We start from the raw sequence: 25050 nt of genomic DNA, 5'->3' as shown, positions 1-25050 counted from the left end.
ACAGGGCCAGCAGGTGCATCCCTCGGGAACGACGCCAACCATTTCTGCGCATTCTTCTTGCAGGACTTGTTCCCCACCCTCGGGGGCAAATGTATTTTCTTTTTTCCCTTTTAAATTGAGGCTGGAGTCAGGCTGCGCTGCATTTTATCACCACCAGGTGGTGCTGCGTCCCAGGCCATCCTCGCTTGGAGAGGGAACTTTGGCCCAGAGAAGCGAACTCTGCAGATGCTCAGGAGCCTCGCCTTCCCTCCTCTCGAGCAAGCCGTCCCAGGGGGGAGCCTCGGCGCCGAAAGCAGGAGGGGTCCAAAGTTGGGTCCAAATAACCCAGGCCCCCGCCCCCCTCCCCGCTTTTGACAGGGGAGGCAGAAGAAAGAAAAACGCAAAAAATGTGGTTTTGGCGGGAAAAAACACAATTAAAATCAATTCATTTTTAAAAGACAAAAACAAAAATGCCATGCAAAAAAGAGATTTGTTTCTAAATTCATTTTTAAAAGAAAAACACCATGCGCAAACTTTTTAAAAAAGCAATTATCGACTTTTTAAGCCAAAATAATGTCTTTGTACGTTTAGATCCACTGCCCAGCACTGGAATAAAAAATCAAACCGAAGATGGTTGAGTTGCGGTGGAGGATAAAAGATACACACACAAAAAGGAACCTCATTATTCTTCTATTATGATTCTACCAAAAAAGACCCCCTAGATCTGCTGAAGAAAAGGCGCGCTCGCTTTGCGCGCCTTTGCGCCCCTGCGCTCTTTCCGCGCCCCTGCGCGCCTCCTCCCACCTGCCGGCCCCGCCCTCGCCCTCCATTGGCCCAGCCAGGGCGCCCCGGCCCCGCCCCTCCCTCCCTCCCTCCTGCCCCCCCCCCCGCCGGGCAGCGCGTCTCCGGCGCGCAAAGGTGCGCTCCTCTCTCTCTCTCTCTCTCTCTCTCTCTCTCTCTCTCTCTCTCTCTCTCTCTCTCTCCCTCCGCGATGGGCTCCGCGCAGCTCCGCTTCCAGGCCTTCCTGCAGCGGCCGGGCTTCGTGGGCGACCTGCTGGGCCGCCTGGAGGCGCAGACGGGCGTCAAGAGGGACTACCTGGCCGCAGGTGAGCCGGGGGGGGGGAAGCGCCGTGCGTACGAGAGGCGCAAGGCTGGCCAAGCCCCCTTCATCCCTCCGGGGAGGAGGAGGACTCTGTCCATGCTCAGAAGCACCCCTTTTCCCCTTGGAAAAAAAGGGCCTGGGAGGGACCCCATCAGAAGGGAGGCTGGTTCAACTTCTTGTCTTATTATTAAATTTCCATTTTATAGTATTTAAGTACACCCTTCTTTGTTATCTCTTTGGTCATAGCAGCTAATCGACTTCCCTCCCTCCCCTTCATGGTTTTCGTCATTCTTTCTGTATCATCGCATTTGTACCTCTTCCAATTTACCTTTCACTTATTATAATTGTCCCATATTTTTAAAAAGTTTTAAAAATTCATTAACATTACAAGTCTGTTTAAATCAACCCTGCTAGTGTTAATTGTTTGCAATTGTCCTTCAAATATTGTTTAACTTGTTGTCTTTTAGTACATACAGTACTTAATATTCTCTCCCCCACTTCCTTTTTAAAATCCCTGACATTGTTGTTAAAGTTCGTTGTTTGTCTCCTAGGTGAGTGATCAGGAAACCCAGCCAGATGGACGGGGTATAAATAATAAATTAATACTATTAATTATTATTATTCATAGCCCCCTCCCCGCCCCAGAAGGCATGTAGTCGCTGTAACCTGAAAATTCCTCAACTGCAACTTGTCTTGAGGTTCAAGCTGGATATTGAACTGGGATAGAGCATTTTTAAATAAAATCATGCAACCCCTGTTAAACATGCCAGTGTTGGGGTGTCTGAGAATCGTGGGCCTAAGCGTGCCATGTCTTTGCACCTCAGTAGGTCTACTCTGAGTAGGTAGTGACTGGCCCAAGGTCAGCCAGTGAACTTTGTGGCTGAGTGGGGATTTAAACCCGTCTCCCAGGTCCCAGTGCAACACCCTGATCTCTGCCCCCACACTAGGACTGTAGGGCAAAGGGCTGGCAATAAAGCAGTGAAATATATTGTAATAATGAATGTTTAAGCCCCTGGAGAAGGCTGCTCTGCTTCTGTGTCTCTCTGCCCCCAAACAAAGCCCTCCTTTGCCACTATTGCATGTTCCACCCCCTTTTCTGCAGGTGGCTGTTAAACTGGGGTCCCCCATCTCCCAAATTCAGTAATTAATTCCACAAGGTTAGTATTGCATACATGGGAAGAAGCTGACGGGTGGAGTCTTGGCTCTAACCTTTAATAACGGGAGGCGATAAGAAACTTTAATTGCAAATTACGACAGAAAGGTTTTCAGCACAGAGGCTCAGGTGTTGCTTCCAGGTATGGGGACATTGTGGGGTGTTTTGCAGTCCCTCCATCCTCCCGAAATTGGCAAGAGGCAACTTTTCGCTCCTTCCACGTGCCAAAGTTAATCTCCTTAGCATGTGATGCAGTGGGAGAAATCTTGGGAGATCTTTCCCTGCCGCTGACCTACTGAGAGTTGTTGGGAGACCTCTGTATTCCCCTCCCAAGAATCTGTTTCCTTCCCCGGGAAGAGGGGTTGATGGTTAAACTACTCTGGGAATTCAAACTCTGTCAGGGTCTCCTGACAACTCTTAGCACCCTTAAAGGAACGACAGTTCCCAGAATCATTTGGAAAACGCTACTGCTTTAAACATATATCGTGCAGATGAGGCAGTAAGTCACACTGAAATTACCACACCCCTTTATCAGAGCATCTTGCAATCTTCCCTTCTCTAGAGAAACCCATAAAAATGGTCCTTTTCCTGTCTAATACATGCCAAGTGTGTGTGATTGTTGGCATCTCTGTTCCTTTTCTGACACATCACACTAAACAGACACCCACCATCACTGGTTAAAACTGACCCAAGAAGTCCCAGATCTGTCCAAATTAGTGCATGGATAATCGGACGCTTTCCAAAAATGCATTCAATTTCTTTTAGTCCCTGAGGCCGCAGGTGCCTTTAGCCGCAGAGCTGGATCCAGCATCCTCCCCCCCCCCCAGATGCACTTGCTCTGTCAGGGATCGGGGCCCCATCTGGGGGTCAGGCAGCCCACTGCTCTGCCCAGGAATGCCACCCCCTGGTTCTTAGGGAGAGGGACTTTTCCCGAGCTCCAGGTTGGTGCAAGGAAAATCACAAGCCCCCCGCTTGAAACTGACCAAGCTCTGCTAAGATACCCAAACGGTTCTTGCCCCACACGACTGAGGAACAGCTGGGGGGGGGGGAACGGGATAATCTTAAACCGGAATATCAGGTTTGTCACGGAGCAGAGTCCTGTTGCAACGGCGCGGTTTGTGCAGGGCCGTTTCGTAAATGGAGAATTTACAAAAGCCTGCAGCCATTGCGAGTGTGGGAGGAAATGGCCTGTTTAGGCCCGGCTTTGGAAACAGCCTTGTCAGGTGGATTATGGCTGCACACAAACACACGCTGTACATTTAAAGCACCTTTCCTCCAGCAGAAAGAATCCTGGGAACTCTGAGCTTTTTGAAAAAAGCATGTTGAGAATTGTAGTTTTCTGAGGGATAAACTACAGTTCCCACGATTCTTTGAGGAAGGGGGGTGTGTGCTGTAAATGTGTAGTGTGTATGTAGCCCTGGTGGTGGTGTGCTAAGTGTGCCCCCCCATTTTATTGCATTCTCTTTTTCCCATACATTCTAAGCAAGTGAAAGGAACAAACAAATTCTCAGCATTTTAGCTGCCTGTTCCTGGCTGTTCTGCCATGGAGAGTCACTGGCTTTAGGGTGAAGCCTTGTTTTTTGTGGTGGTTTAAAAGGTTTTAAGCTCCTTGCCACCACAAACGGAATGGCTTTTATTTGCTCTTCTATTTAGCTTCATTGTTTACTTTCTAAAAATGGTTTTATGGTTGCTTTATTATTAATATTAGTCATTCTTGCCAAATAGAAGCCTCTTGTACAGAGGCAGGAGGAGGCCAAACAGGTGAAATTTTTGTAGGAGAATGAAGATCTGCAATTCATGTATATGTGGATTAGTTATCAAAAGAAACAGGACATCTGCATTCAAAACATGGGCTGTTACACCCCCTCCAGCAGGAGAAAGCCCCCCAGCAAAGCTTAAAACAGGCAGAGGGCAAAGCAGTCCTGAACCCCCGGCTTACCTGGCACCAAGTCCTGCTGGCATCTACTGTATGTCAAGTCCAAAGTGCAGCAGTCGGGAAACACCGTCTGAGGGGCAATCCACGTAGCCAAAGTCCAGCAGTCAGGAAACGCACTCCAGAGACAAACCCAAAGCCCAGCCCCAGAGAAGCAGCCCCAGCCCCTCTGCTGCCCTTTTATGCCTTGCCGGCTGATTGCAGCATCTGGTCCTGACGACCAGGCGAGCCTCACCTGCCCTGAGCCTCCAGCTGAGGAAGAAGGAGCCCAGTGCTCCTGGTTAGGGAAAGGGGCCTGATTTAAACAGAAACATGGAGGGCTGCCTTAGTTGGAGTCGCCCAGTGAAAAAGTTAGCAGCAGCAGCAGAATTCCTGGCCTTCACAGAACATTATGATAATGGTCATAACATAGCATGTTTATTAAACTCCTTTGTTTCCTTCTGCGTGTGTTGAGTTGCCCTCCTTCCCCTTTTCAAAAGGGACAGAAGCAGCAGCTCCCACCTTGGCCTGGAGGTGCTGAGAACGGAACCCAGGACCGTCTGTGCCCAAGGCCGATGCTCTGGCACCAAGCTGTGGTTCTTCCCCAATTATTAATAAAGATTATTATCCTGTGAATAAAGGGTAGATTAGGCGCTTCTAGAGTTCAGGAACATAACTGACCATAACATGAACTGAACATAATACAAATGCTTTTTGTAAAGAGGCAAGAATGAAGGGGAATTAATTCCTTTCTGGGAAATATTGGAGTGGAATGAATTCCTTTTGTAAAATGAACTTTCCAGGCTCTGAGTATGGCTTTGCTCCATTTAGGTGCCATTGTGTTTCTGGGACTCTACCTGATGTTTGGCTATGGCGCCTCGTTGCTTTGCAATCTCATCGGCTTTGTCTACCCTGCTTATGTCTCGTGAGTACCCATCTTGAGAGCCAGGCGCTCGTCTTCTCGTCTACCTCCATCCCTCTCTGGGCGTATTTCTGCAGAGCCGCTGTTCTGCAGAGCCGCTGCCCCAAAGCAGCAACCAATATCGAGGTGCAGAGTGAGGCCCCCCTGCACCTGACATCCAAAGCAGTCCCAGACCCACCTCAACAGTCTTCGCGGCCCTGAAAATCTTCGGAGCCAAAGGGGGCTGAGAGTTGCTAGGAGACCCCAGTTTTTCTCACGGAGCTACAATTCCCAGAGTTTTTTAACCGTCAATCCCTCTTCCCCGTTGTAGGGGGTCTCCGAATAACTCTCAGCATCCTTAACAAGGTCCAGTTCTCTGGATTATTTTGGGGAAGCCATGACTATCAAAGTGGGACCGTACTTTAGAAGTACAGTGCAGAGGAGGGCTGAGATGGCAACATGCAGCTTGGCTCGCTTGCTGGAGATGAATTAATAGAAGCAGAGAGTCCAGATCGCCAGGATGATTAATTGTGTTCTGTTCTATGCTGCATCTGGGCTCCACCGTTGCAGAAAGGCATTGCCAAAAAGGAGAGTGTTCAGGAGAGGAGGAGCAGGGCTTAGAAGCCTCACCTGAAGAGGAGCCGCTGGAAGAACTGGGCATGTTTAGAAGATTATAAGGAAGCCATCTCTGGAGGACCCTTCCAGCTCTGAAAGGCTCCCCTTGGCCCAGTCGCCCAGCCCTCCGGCCCCCTGGCTGCTCTGGCACTGGTGGCGACAGAGGCGTCTTGCGGGTGAACATGATTGGGACCGGAAGGGATGGGGGGTTCCTGGGGGGGACCCAAAGTGCTGCATAAAACGAGGGACATTCTCACAGCCTTGCTATTCTTTTCAGCATCAAAGCCATTGAGAGCTCCACGAAGGACGACGACACGACGTGGCTGACCTACTGGGTCGTCTACGGGATCTTCAGCGTGGCAGAGTTCTTCTCGGACACCTTCCTTTACTGGTTTCCCTTTTATTATGCCGGCAAGGTAACGTCATTCATTTTTAAAAAGTATCTGTATTCTGCTGTTCTTTAAAACAATTAAATCAAAGTTATATATGGTTATTGCACATCACTTTGAGGTTTTGTCGCTGGGCCCCTCCAAGTGCACGCCTGTGGCTGGTGGTGATGCGCTGCGCCCCCTTGTTGCAGCGCCCTGCTTTTTGACGCTGAGCTGCCCTCTTCCCCGCCCCGCAGTGTCTCTTCCTGCTGTGGTGCATGGCTCCTGTCTCGTGGAACGGCTCCCAGGTCCTCTACTGCAACGTCATCCGCCCCTGGTTTCTGAAGCACCACCAGACCGTCGACAGCGTCCTCAGCGACCTCGGCGGCCGAGCCGCTCACGTCGCATCCACCGTCTCCAGGGAAGGTAATTGTGTCAATTATGGCTATGGATTTTATATCTGTGGTTGCATCGTGCTTGAATTCCGGAAGCTGCTTAGAGAGAGAGGGTTTGGCCCTTTTGAAAAAACGACAGCCCTAAAAGCCTTTTAAACAGGCAAGATGAATGACGGCAGCTGAGCTGCAGCTGTGCCTTTAAGGGTTTAAAATATTCCCAGGGGGGTAAAAGCTGTTCTAGGCAAACTCTGAAAAGCAATGATCCTGGAAATTTGTCGTGTGTGTCCAGACCAGTGCCGGATTTATGTATAAGCCAAACAAGCTATAGTTTTGGGCCCCACTCTCTTGGGGCCACCCAAAAAATTAAAGGAAAAAACACACCTGAAAAGCAACCATCCTGGAAATTTGGCATGTGTATCCCGACTCTGCTCTGCTCTTGTGCGCAAGCAGTCAAAGGCTTGGCCTCCTCCTTCTTTCGCAATCTCTCGCTCTTCCTTCTGCAGCTTTTCATTCCCTCTGCTCTCTTCCCCGTCCTTTGTCTTTTGTCTTCTTAATTCTGCAATCTCTGGCTGACAGCTGACCTCCACCTGTGCACCAGGCAGCTTTCCACCACCGTCTTTACTCGCGAGTAGGTCGCCCTCCCCAAAGGATAACATCAGCCGTCATCGTTCAAGAAACCATGTGGCTTTTTAAGGGGCTCAAGGCATGGAAGATACAATGAGCGTTCATTAAGATTTCCTTAAAGCTTTCTGTCCACAATGCAACAAAATAAGAGAAGCCAATCTAAATTAAAACTAAAGCAAAGAGAGAAGAGAAAAGGAAAAGACCCAAGGAAGAGAAGAGAAATAAAAATGACTTGTGATTTTCCATCTCTCAGTTACATAAAAGACTCTAGAATGAGACCCAACAGATCTATTTTCGATTAGGCGATCTCCCAATCTTCTGACCCCAATAGAATTAATTTTCCTTTTTATTTCTTATGAATAAATGTCAGCAATAGTTTCCCTCCTCCCAGATCAGCTTGATGAGCGTAATATGCCCCTGACTTTCCTCTGCAGCGGGGAACACGTGCTCCTGTCTCTAAAGATCTAGATTCCACCCCTACCTAGTGACAGGGAAATGGGCTCCCCAGCTGCCAGCTAAGTTTAGATGTGGCTTAGCCCATCTCTCTACCTTTGCACAAAGTGGATTAGAGGATGGCGGAGCTCTTGGCTGCCAGCAAGAGATGGAGGCTGGGATTTCCTGGTGGAGAAAGAGGCTATTTTTAAGTCTCCCCATTGCAGAAAATCTCAGCTCTTTTCCTGCTCTTGGCTGGCAGTGAAACCTCTTGCTCTGGTTCCAATGGATATTTTATGGGGAATATCTGTGGCTCCGAGGGAGAACATTTGCCATATCCAGAGGGCTAGGAGAGAAGCCCTTTCTGAATTCCTGGAGAGCTGCTGTCAGACGATACTGAGCTTTATGGACCAGGGTCTGACTCTGTATGAGACAGCCACACCATTAAAATTCAGTAAAAGAAAGAAAGACAATACCCAAATATAAGCCACTCCCTTAAAATTCCACTGGCACTCATGCCAGTGAATGACAAATGTAGAAGAAAATCCTACAGCAATATCGTAAAAGCCCATTTTTGTAAGGTTGCAAATTTAAGCCGCACTCGGAATTTGGGAAAAAGTGTGGCTTATATTCAGGCCAATACGGTAATGCCTAGGAATGCATTAGGGGAAACATTTGGCAAAAATGCATGTATTGGACAAAATTACCTACAAACCTGCATGTGAACTTTCAAGGAAGGTTTTAAAGGAACCCGCAAGGTCTTCTTGGAACGGGGAGATCTGAGCTTAAGGACTGAAACAGGCTCTCCCCTCCCTTGTTGTCTTGCTCTCACGAGACGCCCTTTTCTCTTGGTTTATTTTCAGCCTCCAAAGAAGCCATGAGAACAGCCCTACGGACAGAGGACTGAGCAACGGACGTTTTAAACTTCCAAGCAAAAGAAAAGATGCCCACATTCTGGAATACCCTGGAAGCTTGGGAAAGACTTTGGGGGGGTTTTCTGCGCACCTACGATAAGATCATTCCTTTGGCTCCCCTCCCTCCTCGCCGCCACCAAATTCCGGAAATGTGTGGCGATGCCACCAATGTGATTTGATTGCCTGTTCACTGAGCGCCCCAATATATCCTTGTTTCCTTTCTGAACTCCAGCAGAGGGTGCTGTGACTTCAGAGGTTGCCTGGATTAATCCCCATCTGACACTCCAACCACGTTCTTATTTCTTTGGTCCCACAATGTGTGATCAGTTCCAGAGCGATCCTTCCATCTCTGAATATTCTCCCTGGCAATTGTGGTTGGCTATTCCTTGGGTGGAGAGAGACTTGATGAGGCTGCCCCCCCGCCCCCCCGGTTGGATCCCAGGCTGTGCAAAAAAAGGTTTTAGAGGTTTCTGCTTCTGAGCTTTGGCAGAGCAGATGCCAGGAACCAGCTGGTTAACAGCTTCCCTACTTCCCAGTACGTCCTGGATGCAGATCTGTGCGTGAAAACCTATAATCACAAAAAGGTGGGCTCTTTCATTCTGGAGCTTTGGGGGTCTTGGCCTCCTGGTTTGGGTCTCCATGGGGAAGCAGCACCTAGCAATCCAGATTTGATTCCCCCCCCCCCACCGCAATATCCTAAACGCTTCCCTTGTCCTTCTCTACAATTGTGTTCTGAGCTCACATCTTGCAACACATTAAAAAAGCAGCGCAAGGCCTGGTGTCCTCGCCATCTTCTTAATACACAGCTTGGGGAAATGCCAAGACTTGCAAATAAAAGCCAATGTTCGACCTCCAGTATTGATGGTGAGCTTCATGGCTTCTCCAGACCATCCTAAACTGCTCCTTCCTTCATGTGTCGCTGGTGGGATGAGGTGGGTGGGAGCAGTGATGGGAAACACGCCCTGACAAATTCCAGAAACTCTCAAGTTGGTACGACTCTCGTTTCTTGCTCTGAACTTCAGTCCCAGCCCCCCCCCCCCCAAAGCAGGAAAATCTGCCAATATAACCCATCGCCCTGAAACAACCGCACAACACTCCTGACGATTTTCTACGTGGTGAACTTAAGAGATTGTGAGCTTTGTACTTTCTGCTGATAAAGTTGGAGTGATCCAGTGTCCTCCCCCCATTTGTGTCCGGCTGCTTATTATTTTTTAAGAGATAGATGCTTGCCAAGTCATTTGGCACACTTTTCGGTTCTGTACAATCACTTAGGATTATAGAAAGCAAAACGACATTATGGAAGTCTCTCTACAAATCATTGAATGCATATTGCAATGCGGCTGGGGATATTGGGGGGGGGGCACACAGGTGTGATTTCTGCAATGACTGGTTTAGCTGTCTCCGGAAGGACCTCTGGCTGCCATGGGCTGAGTCAGGTGCAGTGGAAGAAGCTACGGTTGGGCCCCTCAGTCGTAATGTGGCCCCTTCAGGGCTGACCTCTGCATCCGCCTCTGCTTTTCCACAATGGGAAGGTGTTCTGAGCAGTGGGCTCCATCTTGCTTGCTTGTTTCTGTGTCTGTGTGTAGAACCATTCAACTCTTGTGTGACTGAAATGCAGCCTGCGAGGGCAAGACTTGCACCCATTGCAACTGCTGAGGCTCAGATAGGCTTGTCTCAGCTGCACTGGGACCCTGAGCTGCTTCTCTCACCCCCCCCCCCCGCAACCCGGCCATTCCTGCTCTGCACTGACAGGCCACAACCTCTCCAAGGTTTCAGACAAGATACCTGAAGGAGCGTCTCCACCCCCATCATTCAGCCCGGACACCGGGGTCCATCTCCGAGGGTCTCCCTCCCTGCAAGAAGTGAGGTTACAGAGGGCCTTCTCGGTGGTGGCGCCTGCCCTGTCGAATGCCCTCCAATCAGATGTCAATCAGATCACAACTATCAGACTTTTAGAAGACATCTGAAGGCAGCCCTGTTTAGGGAAGTTTTTAATGTTTGATTGAATTTGTCATATTTTGTTGGGAGTCACCCAGAGTGGCTGGGGAAACCCAGCCAGATGAGAGCAGGATGAATGAATAAATAAAATTATTATTATTTATTAGTTTTCCCCAGCCCATTTTGGAAATGCCAGGTTATGGACCCAGGGACCTCCTGCATGCAAAACGGCCCCCCTGCCCTGAACTCTAGAGCCTGTTTCAATCTGCCCTCCTCCCGGGAAAAGAAAAGGTGTGCCTGAGGTTCCAGCCTTGAAGGAGTGCAGGATCCTTCCCAAACTCCTGAGTCCGGGCCTGGCCCAAGCAAAGGCCGTGACCTAATTAGTGTGCCCCGTTAATTGGGGAAGGGCCAGCTGTTGAAGGGACACGCCACCGAGCCGCCTCTTTTGACGAGGTCTTGACAGGCTGGACTCTGGCGCCAGATGTACAAAGCCTCTCCCACCCCCTTTTCATGCCAAACCCGGGAGCCCCCTCTGGCTGTCAGCAATCAAAGCCCATTAGTGCCGCTGGGGTGGGCGGGTGCTCCTCTCTTCTGCCCCCCTCCCCAAGCACGGATCCCACGGCGACCGGTGAAGGGAAGAGCTACCTTGCTGGCCAGCCTGGCCAGGGTGTGGCAAAGAGCGGAGGGAGAGGGCATTGAATTGCTGTGCCATTGAATTGTCGTGTCATCGAATGGGGCCAGGGAGAACCACCAGCCTTTCAGGAAATCGAGGAAATTATTTTTGTCATGGTGGTGGTACTGGGAAGGCAGGCAACTGCAAGTAGATATGTTGGTCACAGAACCTTTTTATTATTAAGTCCATAAGAAGAGCCCTACCCGGACCCTGAAAACATCTTCTGAGGCCCTCCTTCGTGTGTCTCCTCCTCAAGAGGTCCAGGTGGTGGCAACATGAGAGCGGGGCCTTTTCTGCAGTGGCTCCCTGTCTGTGGAATGCTCTCCCCAGGGAAGTTTGCCTGGCGCCTTCATTATACACCTTCAGGCGCCAGGCAAAAACATTCCCTTTTAACCAGGCCTTTGGTTGATCCGATTTACATCCTATGCCTTTTAAAATGTGTTTTTTTTTGGGGGGGGGCTATTGGGTTGTTGTTTTTAGTTTTATTAGGTATTTTGTGGTTTTATATCTTAATTTTATGCTGTGAACCGCCCTGAGACCCCCGGGTATAGGGCGGTACATAAATTCAATACATGATCAAAATAATACTTCTGGTTCAGATAAGGGCCCGTCAACTCCAGATGACCCAATGGGAAGCCGGTAAGCAGGAAAACTCCCCCCCCCCCCACAGTTTCAGCAGCTGGTTCTCAGAATGAAGGGCCGAGAAATGTGTCTCCCTCTGGCAGGGTTAGGCCTCCTATTTCTCTGTGTCTGCTTCTTTTACGCCTCACGGGTGGGTTGTGCATCTATAGCCCCCCCCTTGCCACTCTGGATCCCAGGCAGCCCCCCCACCCCTAAGCCCTGGCTACAGACCCAGCCCTGTTTCTCACGGCTTTCCGGCCCCATCCCCTGCTGGGACCCCGCTGGTCTGCTTCCCATGGGGCACCTGGTCAGGCCACTGTGCAAAGCGGGTCCAGGTGGGACTTTGGCCGGATCCAGCTGCTCTCTTTCAGTGAGGCAGGTCCAAGGGCTGCCCCAAGGGGGCCCAGGGCAAGTCCACAGCCGGCCGCTGCATCCCCCCACAAGGGACAGGGGACCGGGCAGCTTCCTCCTTCAGAACACGTAACCGGAGCATGTGGCCTGCTCTCACAGCGGCCCACCAGATCCCTGCTGGATCCCTGCCAGAAGGACCTGAGCCCAAGAGCACTCTCCCAGCCCCAGGTTCCCAGCCTCTGGCCTTCAGAAGGATTGCTGCCTCCCCACTTTGGGGAAGAGGGAGCCCTTTGCAAGGAAAGTCTCAACCCTGGTCGGCTGGGGCGGAGGGACGGGCCCTCCCTGCCCCACCTGGGAAACTCCGGCAGAGTGATGGGTGAGCAGATTCCCCCTAACGAGCGCCGTGGGGCACCCCAGAGTCTTGCATCTGTCGCAAGACAACAATAGTGGCCCGTGGGGGTCGGTGGGGCTTGGGAGAAGCAGCCCTGGCCAGGCCCCTTTTGTTGTGTGGGCAGCCAGGCGTGCAATATGGAATCGGGTCTGACGCCCCCCCACCCCCCACCCGGTGGAAGGGGAGACGAGGTGAGAGGCGGCAGCTGGACCGGGAAAGGATGCGAGAGGGAGAGGAAGGAAGGGGACTCTGCAAGGGCCCTGGCTGAGAAACAGCAGAAGAGGGTGGTTCACAGATGAGGAACCCGCAACCTTCCTGCTCCCAGCAGCAACCAGCCTGCCCAGTGGTCAAGGAGGGCCTGAGGTTGTCGTCCCCAGCTTCTGGAGCAACCGCAAGGCTTTGCTGCCGCCGTAGACCCTTTCTTCAGTTGCAAATGTTTCCGGCGGAACGGGGGCAATTTTCATTAGGATTAATAACAGGGGAAAGGTTAAGTGGGATTGCACTCCTAATGATGATTACAGCCCCCCCCTCCATACTCTGCAATCTAAGGGGGTGAGGAACTGCTATAAGAGCAAAGATTGGAGTGGTTAGCATGTGCAAAGTGCAACTTTTTGGGTGAGCCCTACAACCCACCTTAAATGAGAAATGAGGGGGTTGAGGCAGCCTTTAGTTCCCAAACCCCCGCCCCCCCCGTCCCCCAGCTCCCGTTCTTTTGGGGCAACAAGCTCCAGTCAGCACCAGTGCGGCTAACTGCACATTGACAGATTGGGAATGTGCGCCTGGGGAGCCAACCGGCTGCTGAAGGCAGGCGAGGAGCATTTTGCAGCCTGAGGGTCCCATTCCCTTCTTCGCTGGGGGGGGGGGGAGTCCCAGGGGTGGGTAAAGGCCAAATGTGTGGAACAGCGGATGCCCCGGTACCTTTGTACAGTAAGCGAGTTTCAACACACGCACAAACCTCTCTGTCCTGCATTGAGACCAGCAAAAGGCGTCTGAGTACCAGACTGAACAGACACCGGTCTTTCTCACTATGCTGAGATGGATTGAAAGAAGTGAGAAAGTGAGAAATTATTAAAGAAAATATTTTCCCCTCCTTCATTCTGTTGGCTGAACTCTGCTGCATAGAAATCACACCAAATGTGGCAATTTTGAGACAAACATCAGAGAGAAATGTCTACCCAAGAAAAAGCAGAGCAAGTGAAACCCACACAGAGAGAAAGGAAAATGGATGTGTAAACAGAAAGTGGTGTGCCCACTTTGGAATGCAATCTGCTTTGGAGTAGCTGGCTGCTTTGGGCAGAAACAAAGGAGCTGTCCATCTGGCCTGGAGGGATTTACGACTGATGGGTGCCAGTCGGGATGGTTCATAGTCATTTTGTTCTCCTGCAATCAATACAAATCAGTTGCTCCAAGACTGAATCTGTCCTCTATGAGGACTAGTGACTTGGTACGATGTCACAGCCTTGCCAAGGGCATCTGGTCCTGTTTTTGCAATCTCCATCACAGCCTTCGCTTTCTTGTTTTTGATATCCCCTTTCCAGGGGTGCAGGAATCACTGAATCCAACCAGTCCAATCCACAACTCAGAATATCCCCCCAAATATCTGCTAGAAGAGGAATATGGCAGAGCCGAAACTGCCAAACTTCTGTGGAGAGATGTCCTTCATCTCCGTAACAACTGGAAGCGCCCCCATGCAAGGAGAAGATTCCCTGTGGGGAATTCCCTCCTCCTAATCCCACTGCCCCAACCAGAGTCAGAGGGAAAGTGGGGAGAGCAAAAACTTCAGTATTTGAGTCCATGGTGCTAAATTCTCTCATTTGAGGCAACGCCCGACTGTGACAGCGAAACCATCGCCATTAGCCAGCGTAAACCCAGCTGGCTTGAAGCGGAAACGCCGTCCGCAGAGCCTGAGAGGCCACGTCATAGTCATTGGCCGCGATGGAAGAAGCTGAGAGTCGCCTGGCGGGAGACCACGCGGTGTCCTTTCTCTGTCCCCCTTCCTGGCCAGGGTTTGGCACGGTGGGTCACCTGCCCCGCCATCAAATGGGCTGCCACGTTTTGTCAATGGTCTGGATGTGCTCCTTGGCCTTCATCCGCAGCGAAGCGATGCTGGAGCTGCGCTGGTCCACGTCCTCCAGAGGGTACTTGTCCACAAACGTGGTGGCGCACTGGTAGGCGGCGGGCGCCATGGGCTGCATGCTCTGGGGCATGGCGGGTGGGCTGTTGAGGAAGGAGTGCCCTGTGTAGGCCGGCTGGAGGCCTTGCGTGGGGCCCATGAAGCCCGGGATGCTGTGGACGGCCGTGGCGCTGGAGATGGGCGAGGTCAGCCAGGGGTCCAAGGGGAGGGAGTTGCCGATGGGCCCCACGTTGGGGGCCATGGGGGGCCTGTTGAACGACAGCATGGGGGCATCGTGGAGCTTCATGGAGTTGGCCTCCATCTTCTCTTGCCGGCGCCACTTGGCCCTCCGATTCTGGAACCAGACCTGCAAAAAGGAGAAGCACCTTCTCAAAGCATCCAGCGCATCATCAGCATCAGCATCATCGTTGTTGTTGTTGTTGTTGTTATATATTTATTGGCACCCTGCCTTTTCCCCTGATGGCACTCATTGTAGCTCACAGTTTAAAAACAAGAATGGCTAAAAACAGAAAAACTATCTATCTATCTATCTATCTATCTATATCTATAAACTAAACATTGATAAAAACTATATAATTGCAATAAATTCAGCGGGCAGAATTCAGCGGCCAGGTTGCTCACCGGAGCAAGACGGTTTGAGCAGCTTACACTGATCCTGGTCTGGCTGCACTGGCTACCAGTTGGTTTCCTGGCCCAATTCAAAGTGCTGGTTCTGACCAAGAAAGCCTTAAATGGCTCAGGACCACAATATCTCAAGGACTGCCTCTTCCCATATAAACCCACCCAGACCCTGAGATCATCTTCCGAGGCCCTCCTTCGTGTGCCTCCTACACGAGAGCGGGGCCTTCTCTGCAGTGGCTCCCTGTCTGTGGAATGCTCTCCCCAGGGAAGTTCACTATACATTTTTAGGCGCCAGGCAAAAACGTTCCTTTTTAACCAGGCCTTTGGTTGATCTGATTTACATCCTATGCCCTTTTAAAATGTTTTTTTTTGGGGGGGGGAGCTATTGGGTTGATGTTATTTTTATTATGCATTTTGTGGTTTTATATCTTGATTTCATTCTGAGACCCCTGGGTATAGGGTGGTATATAAATTCAAATTCAAAGAAGAAGAGGAAGAAACAGCCCGGCCCCCAGTTCCCCCAACACCTGGAGACCCACGGCTGAGAGAGGCTGCTGTCGATGGACCAGTGGTCTGACTCTGGCAGCGCCATCTGCTCCACCACTTTGTCCCCAGAGCTCCTCGTGGTTCTTGCTCACCTGAACCCGGACCTCTGGCAAGTTGACTTTCATGGCCAGTTCCTCGCGGCTGTAGACGTCCGGGTAGTGAGACTTCTCGAAGGCCCTCTCCAGCTCATGCAGCTGGTAGGTGGTGAAGGTGGTCCGGTTCCGGCGGTGCTTCTTCTTGGGCTGCTCCTCGTCCAGGTTCTCTGGCGTGGTCCCCTCGCTGTCCACGCTCTTCGGCAGCTCGCTCAGCTCCCCCTCGCACTTGCTGAGGAACATCTCGCCGGTCAATCTGCGCAGAAAAGTCAGAGAACTCCGGATAGTTCTGAGCAGCGTACTTTTCAGGGGCAGATATATCCCTCCTTTAGGGTTGCAATAAGGGAATCCTTAGTCCCCTAAGGAGAGGGCCATCTTTCCTGCCTCTCTAAGGCAAAAGAAAAAAATGCCCCTTTTGCAGATAATAATGAACAACAATAAAATATCAACAGTTTGGGAGAAGAATCCCAGACCAGCTCATTGCCTCGGGTACAATTTAGTGCAATTTAATTATTCCCAAAAGTTGATTGCAGCTGTTTAAAAGCAGGATGGGGTGCTAGTACCTCAGATTTGAACTCTTTCGGTGAAGAAGATGAAGAAGGCAGGAGAGCAAGCAGACCTGGTCCCTTTTCCTGAGATGTCAGGTCCAAGGGGGATGCCAGCAGGTGGAAGCGAACGCTGTGTCTGCCGATCTCCACTACAAGAGCTCTGATCCTGGCTAAATCCCTGGATCAGGCGGACGAGGAGACACCTGTCTCGTGCCACTACTTCCTCCCTCCCCCCCCCCTCTCTCACACACACATCTAGGGTAACCGTCTACCAAGCCAAGGGATGGTCCTGCCCCCAAAGGCAAAGATTCTAGACCTCATGGCCTTGAATAAGGCCATTGTTTCCAAGAGGAACTGAGGAAGTGGCCAGGAGTCCCTCTCACTCTGTGGGGCAACAGGGGCTGCAGGGCTGCGGACAGGGAGTCCCTTTGAAGCCCCACCAGGGATTGACGCTCCCACGGGGAGTCCCCTTCTCCTGCCTCCTTCTGAGCTCTGCACGGGGGACACTGAGCCCCTGGAGCAGCAGGAAGCTGGCAGGCTTGCAAGGCAGGAAAGGGGGGCTGGATGAGAGTGGACTGAGGCTGGTGGGGCAATGTCCCCTTTACGCGAATGGACCAGCCTCCACCGCCAGTTTGTGCCCTTGTAACAATGTCCCCCAAACTGTTAGGGAGAGGGTTGCAAGCATTCAGCTACATAGCAACACAAACGGGACTTGCAGTCAGATGTCGTGATCCAGCCAGACAGATATGTTCTCCTTTTAAAATGAGTTTCTGCCGACTGGCAGAAGGAGCTGTTAAGGATTTCGAGCCTCAGTTTCCCAATGGCATGCTGTGGATTGTTCTTTTCCTTCTGCGTTTCCCCCCAGGACCTCCACAGCCAACTTAATTATGGTGATAGGAGGGTGAGGTATAAAAGGAGAGAGGGAGGGAGGCTTGTGGGAGAGGAGCAATCATTGCAGTTTGGAGATACAGAGAAAGTGGGGGCAGGATTGTGTCCCCCTGTGCCGTACGAAGAGCAGGCTAATGGTGCATTGATTTCAACGGGACTTCTCCTGTCACAGTGTGGGTAGGGACAGGAATCTCCCACTCCCCACATCTGGATGGGAAGCCCCAGACCCAGGGGGCAAATGCCGCCTGCTATAATTCTGTGGGGCCCTCAGGGCTGTCCCCAGCCCCCTCCTCGCTGGCCTGGCCCTGCAACTTCCTCTGAGGCTGCCTCTCCCTGGCCTGGATGGAGAACGGGGTGTGGGGGGGGAACCCTTGTGCGGCTAGGATGTAGCTGTTTGTGCAGAGGAGTCACCCAGTTTTGCACCTGAGACCCTCCCCACCCCCATCCCCATGTGTCCTGCTGTTCCAAAGACTGCCTACGATGACATTGCGGCTCACTGGCTGAAAACTGTCCCCGGTCCCAGCTGCACAGCAAATGATTTTTGGAAGAGGGAAGCTTTTCTAAAGTGGCCTGAAATGAACGCTGCTGGGGGGGGAGGCTGGGGGGGCGTGTTTGTGTTTCTGAGCCATCATTTGTGCTCCCTGCAAAACTGGCCTTGCACACCTTATTGCGGCGTAAGCATTTGTGGTGTTATATTGATTCGGGAGGGGGCGAGTATTTGCATGGGCCCTGATCCAACAGGAAATTCTCCTGTGCAACCCGCATGTGTCGCTCTCACCAGCTGCCACATAGCGACCTACTGGGCTAAGATCAAGGTGTAAAAGGCCCTATAGAGTGTGGGATCAGGAGACCTGCAAGGCTCTCTCTCCCGCTATAGTCCCATTTACTCTGTGGGTGATGCCACCTTTTCAGGAGTTTCCTTCTGCCCAATGTAGGCCCTTTGGAATTCCCTCTCCCTTAACTGTCTTTTGGGCGCCTCCTCTTGCAACAAGCCTTTGAATTAGAGAACTTCCCAATCTGCATCCGCATCAGAATTGCTTTTTGCAATTCTTCTAAAGACTGTTTGGTCACTTCCTGATGCCTGCCCCCCCCCCCCGCCCCTGCTCCTTAGGAAGGAAGGGGGGGATATAAACATAATCACAAAAAATAAACGTATAGCCCTGTCGTTTGTGCAGGAGACGTCCCTGTTGGGTCTGCTATGCCTTTCCCCACTCCCTGGGCTGGATCCATCACCCTCAGCGATGCTCTGGATCCTGCCCTCAGGCCTAATTTTGTGTAGGCCCCAATTTTGCCCTACACAAAATTAGAAGGGGGAAGGAATCCAATTTGGTTCATGTTTAAAGACAAACCTGCCTAAGTCACACTCCCTGAAACGAAACAATATTTGCTCCGCCCAGCCACAACCTGGAAATGTGGAGAACTTAAGAATGGAAATGACGCAACCCCCCCCCCCAAATCTGAGAAACTGAAATTAATGGATTTCCCCCTCCCTGTACAAAATTTCGCACTGCAACAGAAAGTTTGTCTCTTAGGCATCTTCCCTTCGCCGCCCCACCCCAACAAAATTCTTCTGACACCCTGTTGCATTTCCATCTGTAGCCCCCGCCCTGCAGAATTTGTGCCCAGGCCAGGTTGGGTGGAGTTGTCCACAAGTGACTTCCTGGGAAAAGAAACTGAGTCAGTTTCAGCTCTCTTTGTCCAACACTTCCTTCCACAATTCAGCCTCTTGGCCTTCCCAGGACTCAAGAAGGCAGAGGGGATCTCAAAAGATGTGCTGGAGTTATTTATTTGTTTTCAAACCCTTAACAAAAGGTCTTAGCTAAAATTTATGTAGTTAGAAAAATAGACAGTTTATTTATCCACTTTTTCCTGCCTGATTGTCCTAGCCAGGCTCAGTACGTCTTTCCCCCCTCATATCTTTTTTCTTTCTGAAACAATCAACTCCACCTTATCCACAGCAGGTTTTTTTCCCCTTTTTGGCTTTAAGTTCTTAAGCTCGAAGATTGAAAGGAAAAGCATCGCCGAGACGCACAATCTCTTGGGGATTTAGTTGCTATCCGAATGTTGATTTATTCTTAAAAGACACTTTTGCTTTCCGGAAATGTTACAGGGACTGGAAACGGGATGGGGGGCAGAAAGGGCATTTTGCTGGGCCCACTTGTGGCAAAGGGGGAGCAGTTCTGGAATATTGGGGGGGGGTCCCCCATGCCCTCCTAATATGGTCTAATATTGGGGAGGAGAGTAATAAAAGTTCCCAGCTGTAGAATTCAATGAAGCCGGCCTTCTTGGGAAGGAGAGAGAGACTTCCTGGAATGTAGAAATCAGGTCAACTGGGGCTGGGTGTTATATTCTTGCTTCAGCTGATCAGCTTGAACTGCCTATTGATGACCTTAATTTGTATTATTATTCACATCTATGTTGGGATTCCGTGATTTCAGTGGCAATTTTATTTAGGTGGGGTCGAGGGGTTAAGTTTGGGCCCCTCTGCAACTTACTGCTATACTCTCCTTCCTCCCTTCCAAATTGTTAAAATAAAAAAAAAGCAATTATCCTCTATATTTGCAGCCCCTGTTCCAGGGGTTGGGAGTCACAGCAAACCTCTGGCACTCTCTGGAACGGAGAGGAAAACAATCTACTTGTCTCAATTTTCTGTCAGGATTTGGTATGAATCTTTGGCAAAATCCCCCAGGGCAGCAACATTAACAAGCGATGGATATAATAATATCGAAAGGAAACAAGAGAAAAGAAAGATGGTTACGAAGGCTCTGTTACCTGCTCCCGGCCCTACTTGGATTTGCTCAGAAGTATTTAACTTTGACGGTCCCCTTCCGGAAGCCAAACAAGCGGCTAACTCGCTCACAATCTTCTCGCTTGGCAGCCAAGATGCTCAGTGGTCGCCTTAGCTGTCACGGAGCCCACCTCGCCTAAAGCCCCAAGGAGATTCTTTATTTAGTCTTGCAGATGTCACTGGGCCCTTGCAGATTGGAAATGAGTCCAGCGGATTAGGACGAGGTTATTAATTGGAGGCCTTCCCCTTTAAGAATGATTGACAGTTACTTTCTGGCTAAGTAATTGCTCTAAGTGTCCCCTTGGTTCATCCACTGGGCTGGGCTGGGCTGGGGGCGGCTGGCCGTGCAGAGGGGACACCGAGGCACCGCAATGATGGGCCAAGCGGCGCCCGCCCCCTCCCCACTTGGATTGTCTTCCACACAAAAGCACCCCGCTGCAGTTTCCCCTCGTAATCCCCTCATTACAGGAGAGGGAAAGAATGATTAGACACAGAGAGAAGAAAAGAAGGGGCACCACAGAAATGGAGGGGGGTTTCCGCCCCGCCCGGGAGGGCGGAAACAATGGCCTTTGTCTTTGGGCAGCAGGCTGAAGGGATGGATCCCAGGGCCGGGGGGGGGGGGGAGGGAGGGCAACTTCCTAACTTGGGCTCCTTGCTCTGCAGCCAAGGGATGCGTGAACTGGCATGGCAGGCCTGGAAGCACCACCAAGGACGCTTTGGGGGGTCAGGTGCAAAGCTGAATGTGGCTTGTGGCGTAATGCCACTAATGAGCCCTGGGCACAACCGAGCAGCAGCTTCAGCAGCCCTGATGTGTGTCAAAGTGTGGGGAGACGCTGCTTGAAGGAACACATGCAGGAGGAGGGAAGCTTCTGGCAGGATCATGGCCCACAGGCCTCCCCCTCCGCCCCAGTTTCGTCCTCCGAAATGCAAGTGACCAGGCCTTATGGTGGGCCTCCCTCTGACAGCCCCCCAACCTGGGCAGCTTGCCTGATGCCTGGCTGTGTGCGGCCAGGATGGAGAAACTATGGTGGCCCTTGGATTTGAGCCCGTTATCTGGGAAGCCCCTCTTGGCATGGCAACCACGCCCTCGGCCTCCAAAATGTCCTGAGATACTTGGAGCATTGCGAAGAGCCCGCTGGGTGAGAGGCCGGTATCCTGCTCTCAAACATGCATCTGTGGGAAGCCCACAAGCCAGGGTCTGCCCCACGTTTTGTCCCTCAGGAGAGAGAGGGGGGGACACATCCACAGCAGACATTTGAAGCACCTTGAAAGTACATGGCTTCTCCCAAGAACCCTGGGCCCTGAGCTACCATTTGCAGGAACATTAACAAACTACACTTCCCATGATTCTTTGGGGAAGCCATGCGCTTTCAATGCGCTTTAAATGCCGGCTGTGGGTGGGAGCTGTTCCTCTCCCTACGCAGCTCCCGTTCACCTGCCATGACTAACAGATGTGGACTATGGTGGGGCAGCTGAGATAGTTTGGGCTTCTCTCGCTTTCTCACTTTTCCCAGTCCAAGGTTCGGTTCTTCAAATTTCTACATCAGTTTGCAATTATTGCTATTTCATCATGAAAATTCATGAGTGTTCTAGTACAAATTCCTCCAAATGATACACAAGTTTTTATGCAGTTTCCCAGTGACCTTTTTCAGTGTAAGGGCCAAAATCTCTTCCGTGCAGCTTCTGGGGGCAAGGGGGGGGGGGTGGCTCTGAGATTTCCCAGCCTCGTTCTAGACTGGGGAAGTGAAGAATCTCACAGAACTCATAACATGATTGCTTTTCAGAATGTAAGCTTTGCAATGTTCTATTTTGTATAAACTGTGAGCAAAGGATTTAAAGCATAGTTACATTGTGTTCGTTGTATTTCTGTGTCTTTTTCACACACACACACCACGCTCAAAGCGGCTTACAGCAAAGAAAACACAAACACATTTGCAAAAACAATTTAATTATTATGAAATGAAGGCAGCAAAACAACACAAGAGCAAATATAGTTGCATGCAAAAGGCAACATTTCAGTGCAGCACTGTAAATATAGCAAGATTACATAAAGGGCCTCCAGCACCCCACAGCAAAAATAAGAAGGTAGCTTCGCAGGTTCCCTTTGGTCTGAGAAATGTCCCCCCCCCCCCGAATATCCTCTGACCGCTTCCTGGTGATGTGATGCTTGCGGCCTGGCAACATCCCAGCGCCATCTCCTGTCCCACCACGGCTTGGTCTGTTCCTGGAGGGACCTTGCGATGGGCTTCATGGTTGCCCCTTTTGGGTCCAGGGAGGAATTTGTCCCCTCAGACGAACTGGGCCTGTCTGAGGGTTTTGCCCACAACCTTGGTGGACATGGCACTGGGTTCGTTCCTGGTCTTTGGCAGAGGGAGAATAGTAGTAGCCTCTGCCTCCCTCTGCCTCCTCAGTGGTGGGGAGGAGGTCCATTTGCCCAACACTAAACTCATTCACATCTGTAACCACCAAGCTTGTGGCCTATTCTAAAACTGTTTTTGTGTCCTTCTTTACTGATATGGCAGAGCAGGCTCAGGGTACACAAACTGGCCACACTCTGTCTCCTGCAAGTCTTCCAGAGGCTGGTTTCTCAAATGGATTTTAAGGGAAGCACAACCCACACAAACTCAGGTTTTCTTTGGCGAGAAGAGCAAAATCCAGCAATGGCCCTGCTGTTTGGCCTGTGGAGGATTAAAAGATTCAAACGTTTTTGTATCGCGAGAAGATGCTCCTCTGCCGTGGGCCTTCGTGTTTCTGTGCACAAATAGCTTTTTCAAAAAAACAACTCCCCCCTCAAATAACGAAGGCTTAGTTTGGATTCTCCAACAGCTCTCTCTCAATGAAAATATATACTATATATTGATTTTATATTTGAGGTTTCTAAGCAGAGGTTGGGTGGCCATCTGTCAGGGATGCTTTGCATTGCATTGCAGTGGGTTGGACTAGATGCCCCCTACTTGTGGGGGTCCCATTGGGGCATCTGCTTGGCCAGTGAGAGAACAGGACGCTGGACTCATGGGCCTTTGGTCTGGTCCAAGAGGTTCTGATTTAAAATGTTCAGAAATAACCCTGCATGATTTCTAATGCCGCTCACTGCACCTCCTTCTCCCACTCCGTGTTCTTGCTGGGACCAGCACGCTTTCCCTCCAATGTCCAGCTGGGGAACAGAGAGCTTTCGAGTTTGTACAGCGCCCCCCCCCCCCGACTTAGCCAGCAACGGAGGCTGTCACCCCTATAAGTGCAACGCTGGCATTCTTTCAACCAGAAGGCAATTTGGTCTTGATTTTACCACCCCTGAGCTTCCACCATCTGTCCCAAGTGGAGTCGGGCTCCTTTAAATTCATTTCATTAATTAAATGACATTTCAATTAAATCAACTATTTAGGCGTAATAAGCAGCCCACCCGCAAAGCTGAGAAAGAGAGCAAACGAGCCATTATTATTCACCAACTGCAACACATGCACGTGCAAAACAATTTTTAAAGAAGAAAAGTTCTTTTAAAAATAATCGTTGTTTTATTTTATTTTCAAAGGGAAGCATTTAAGGTCACAACGAAGAGAGACTCCAATCCAAGCTAGATGCTTCCTCCTTGTTCTGGGGGTGAGGGGACTTGAGAGCCCCCAGGGCCAAGTCTGTCAGCATAAGGCTGACACCATTGACCAGGGTGGGGGGTGATGGGAGCCAACAACATGTGCAGGACGACCAGGGAAGATTAACCTTCCTTTCTCTCCGATTCTCATTTTCCCAGTCTTAAAATTCATTTTTCCATGTTTCTGCATTGGTTTGAGATTCATTAATTTGTAAAGTCCTCCTAAAAAATTTCCCCAATATATAAATGTTTTCAGATGCAATTTTGGCCAATATACTTTTTCTGCAAGGCGATATAAAGTTATTAGAATAACTTGTAACTAAGAACTTAAACCTGAGTTCACACATTTCCTCTTCCCTCCCAACCTACTTTGGAGTCATTCTTCTTAGATTGTAAACCTGAGAGTCAGTTAAAAGAGAGAGGAAGGAGCTGTCCTTCGTGTCCCTGGAGACGGAAGGAGGAGCTGGAAAGATGCTTGCAAGTTGCCCTGCAGCAAATGCTGGTCTCCTGAGCAGCGCTGCCTTTCCCCTGACCAAAGCCGGTACATCCACAGCCTGACCCAAGGTGGGTTCCAAACACATGGCAAAAGAGGAAGAAATGTCCTGCCCCATGCATGTTTTGGTTAAAAGTGGGTTGTGGTTCTGAAAAGGTTGAAGACTGGACCATACTGGGGGAAACAGATGAATAGTCTGGCTGGATGCAAGATGGCTTCCCAGGTTCCTGCCCATTCAGAATCATGAGGACTAGCACCTGACTTTGCTAGCACCACTAGGAAGCTCTGGGGAAGTGAGGCAAGGCCTCTGCTGGGGCGCAGGGCCTGTGAGGTGCTTCACAATGCCCCTGATGCAATGCTGCTCAGATTTCACCTGGGGGTGGATCTGCTGCGGATTGGGACCAGAAAGCACAGTGGTTGATCTCAGGGGAAAGGTCCTGGAGCCAGGGATCTCGGGGCTCCGTTTCTGGCAGGAAGGAAAGCGGCGAACCCAGCTGCCCTCTGCCAGCCTGAGCAGTGTGAGGATTTAGTTTTTCCACACCCTGCCAGGCTCCCCCTCCTTGCCCCCCCCCCACCTAACCTCCTTAAGGTGTCGTCAAAGGAGGGTGTTGAGCAGAGAGGAGGAAGAAGCTGGAGGGCGATTATTTGCCCAATGATGATAATTGCCTTCCCAAGACGCAGATAGCAAATTGATTTCCTTCCTAGGCCGGGTCCTGTAATCACTTCATCACTTTAAAATATTAATGCTACACTTCTTTCCTCGTTTCCCAATTACCCTAATTGAAGCCAAATTGGCTAAAGAGGTGCAAGGCAGGGGTATCAAGGGGGTTTAGTTCACTCAAATGACAGTTTTAAACTTGACTAAGCCTATTAGACACCAAAGCTGATAACACTTAGAGACGCTGTGTCAGCTTACTGGAGGGGGGGCAAAGGATTGGGGAGATGGGGGGGGACTAAGGCCAAGAGCTGGATGGCGGGGGGGGGG

The 25050-nt window shown here is 50.8% G+C and overlaps 2 protein-coding genes across 2 annotated transcripts; one reads left to right on the top strand and one right to left on the bottom strand.

Annotated features, from left to right (window-relative positions):
- Positions 1-938: 938 nt before the first annotated feature.
- Positions 939-9581, top strand: REEP6 (receptor accessory protein 6). The gene is made up of 5 exons (XM_083484243.1): positions 939-1085; positions 4978-5071; positions 5940-6078; positions 6288-6456; positions 8345-9581. Exons 1-5 carry the CDS (start codon positions 971-973, stop codon positions 8386-8388), a joined length of 561 nt encoding a protein of 186 aa, XP_083340369.1. The 5' UTR covers positions 939-970; the 3' UTR covers positions 8389-9581.
- Positions 9582-13174: 3593 nt separating this feature from the next.
- LOC310697163 (retinal homeobox protein Rx1) lies at positions 13175-20072 on the bottom strand. Its single transcript, XM_083483480.1, has 3 exons — positions 19971-20072; positions 15763-16018; positions 13175-14849 (listed from the first exon to the last, which is right to left on the bottom strand). Exons 2-3 carry the CDS (start codon positions 16003-16005, stop codon positions 14406-14408), a joined length of 687 nt encoding a protein of 228 aa, XP_083339606.1. The 5' UTR covers positions 16006-16018; positions 19971-20072; the 3' UTR covers positions 13175-14405.
- Between the last annotated feature and the right edge of the window lie 4978 nt (positions 20073-25050).

This window comes from Podarcis liolepis (genome assembly GCF_965112155.1).
Source record: "Podarcis liolepis genome assembly, chromosome: 18".
Lineage (NCBI taxonomy): Eukaryota > Metazoa > Chordata > Lepidosauria > Squamata > Lacertidae > Podarcis > Podarcis liolepis.
This window is presented reverse-complemented; position numbering and strand designations above follow the sequence as displayed.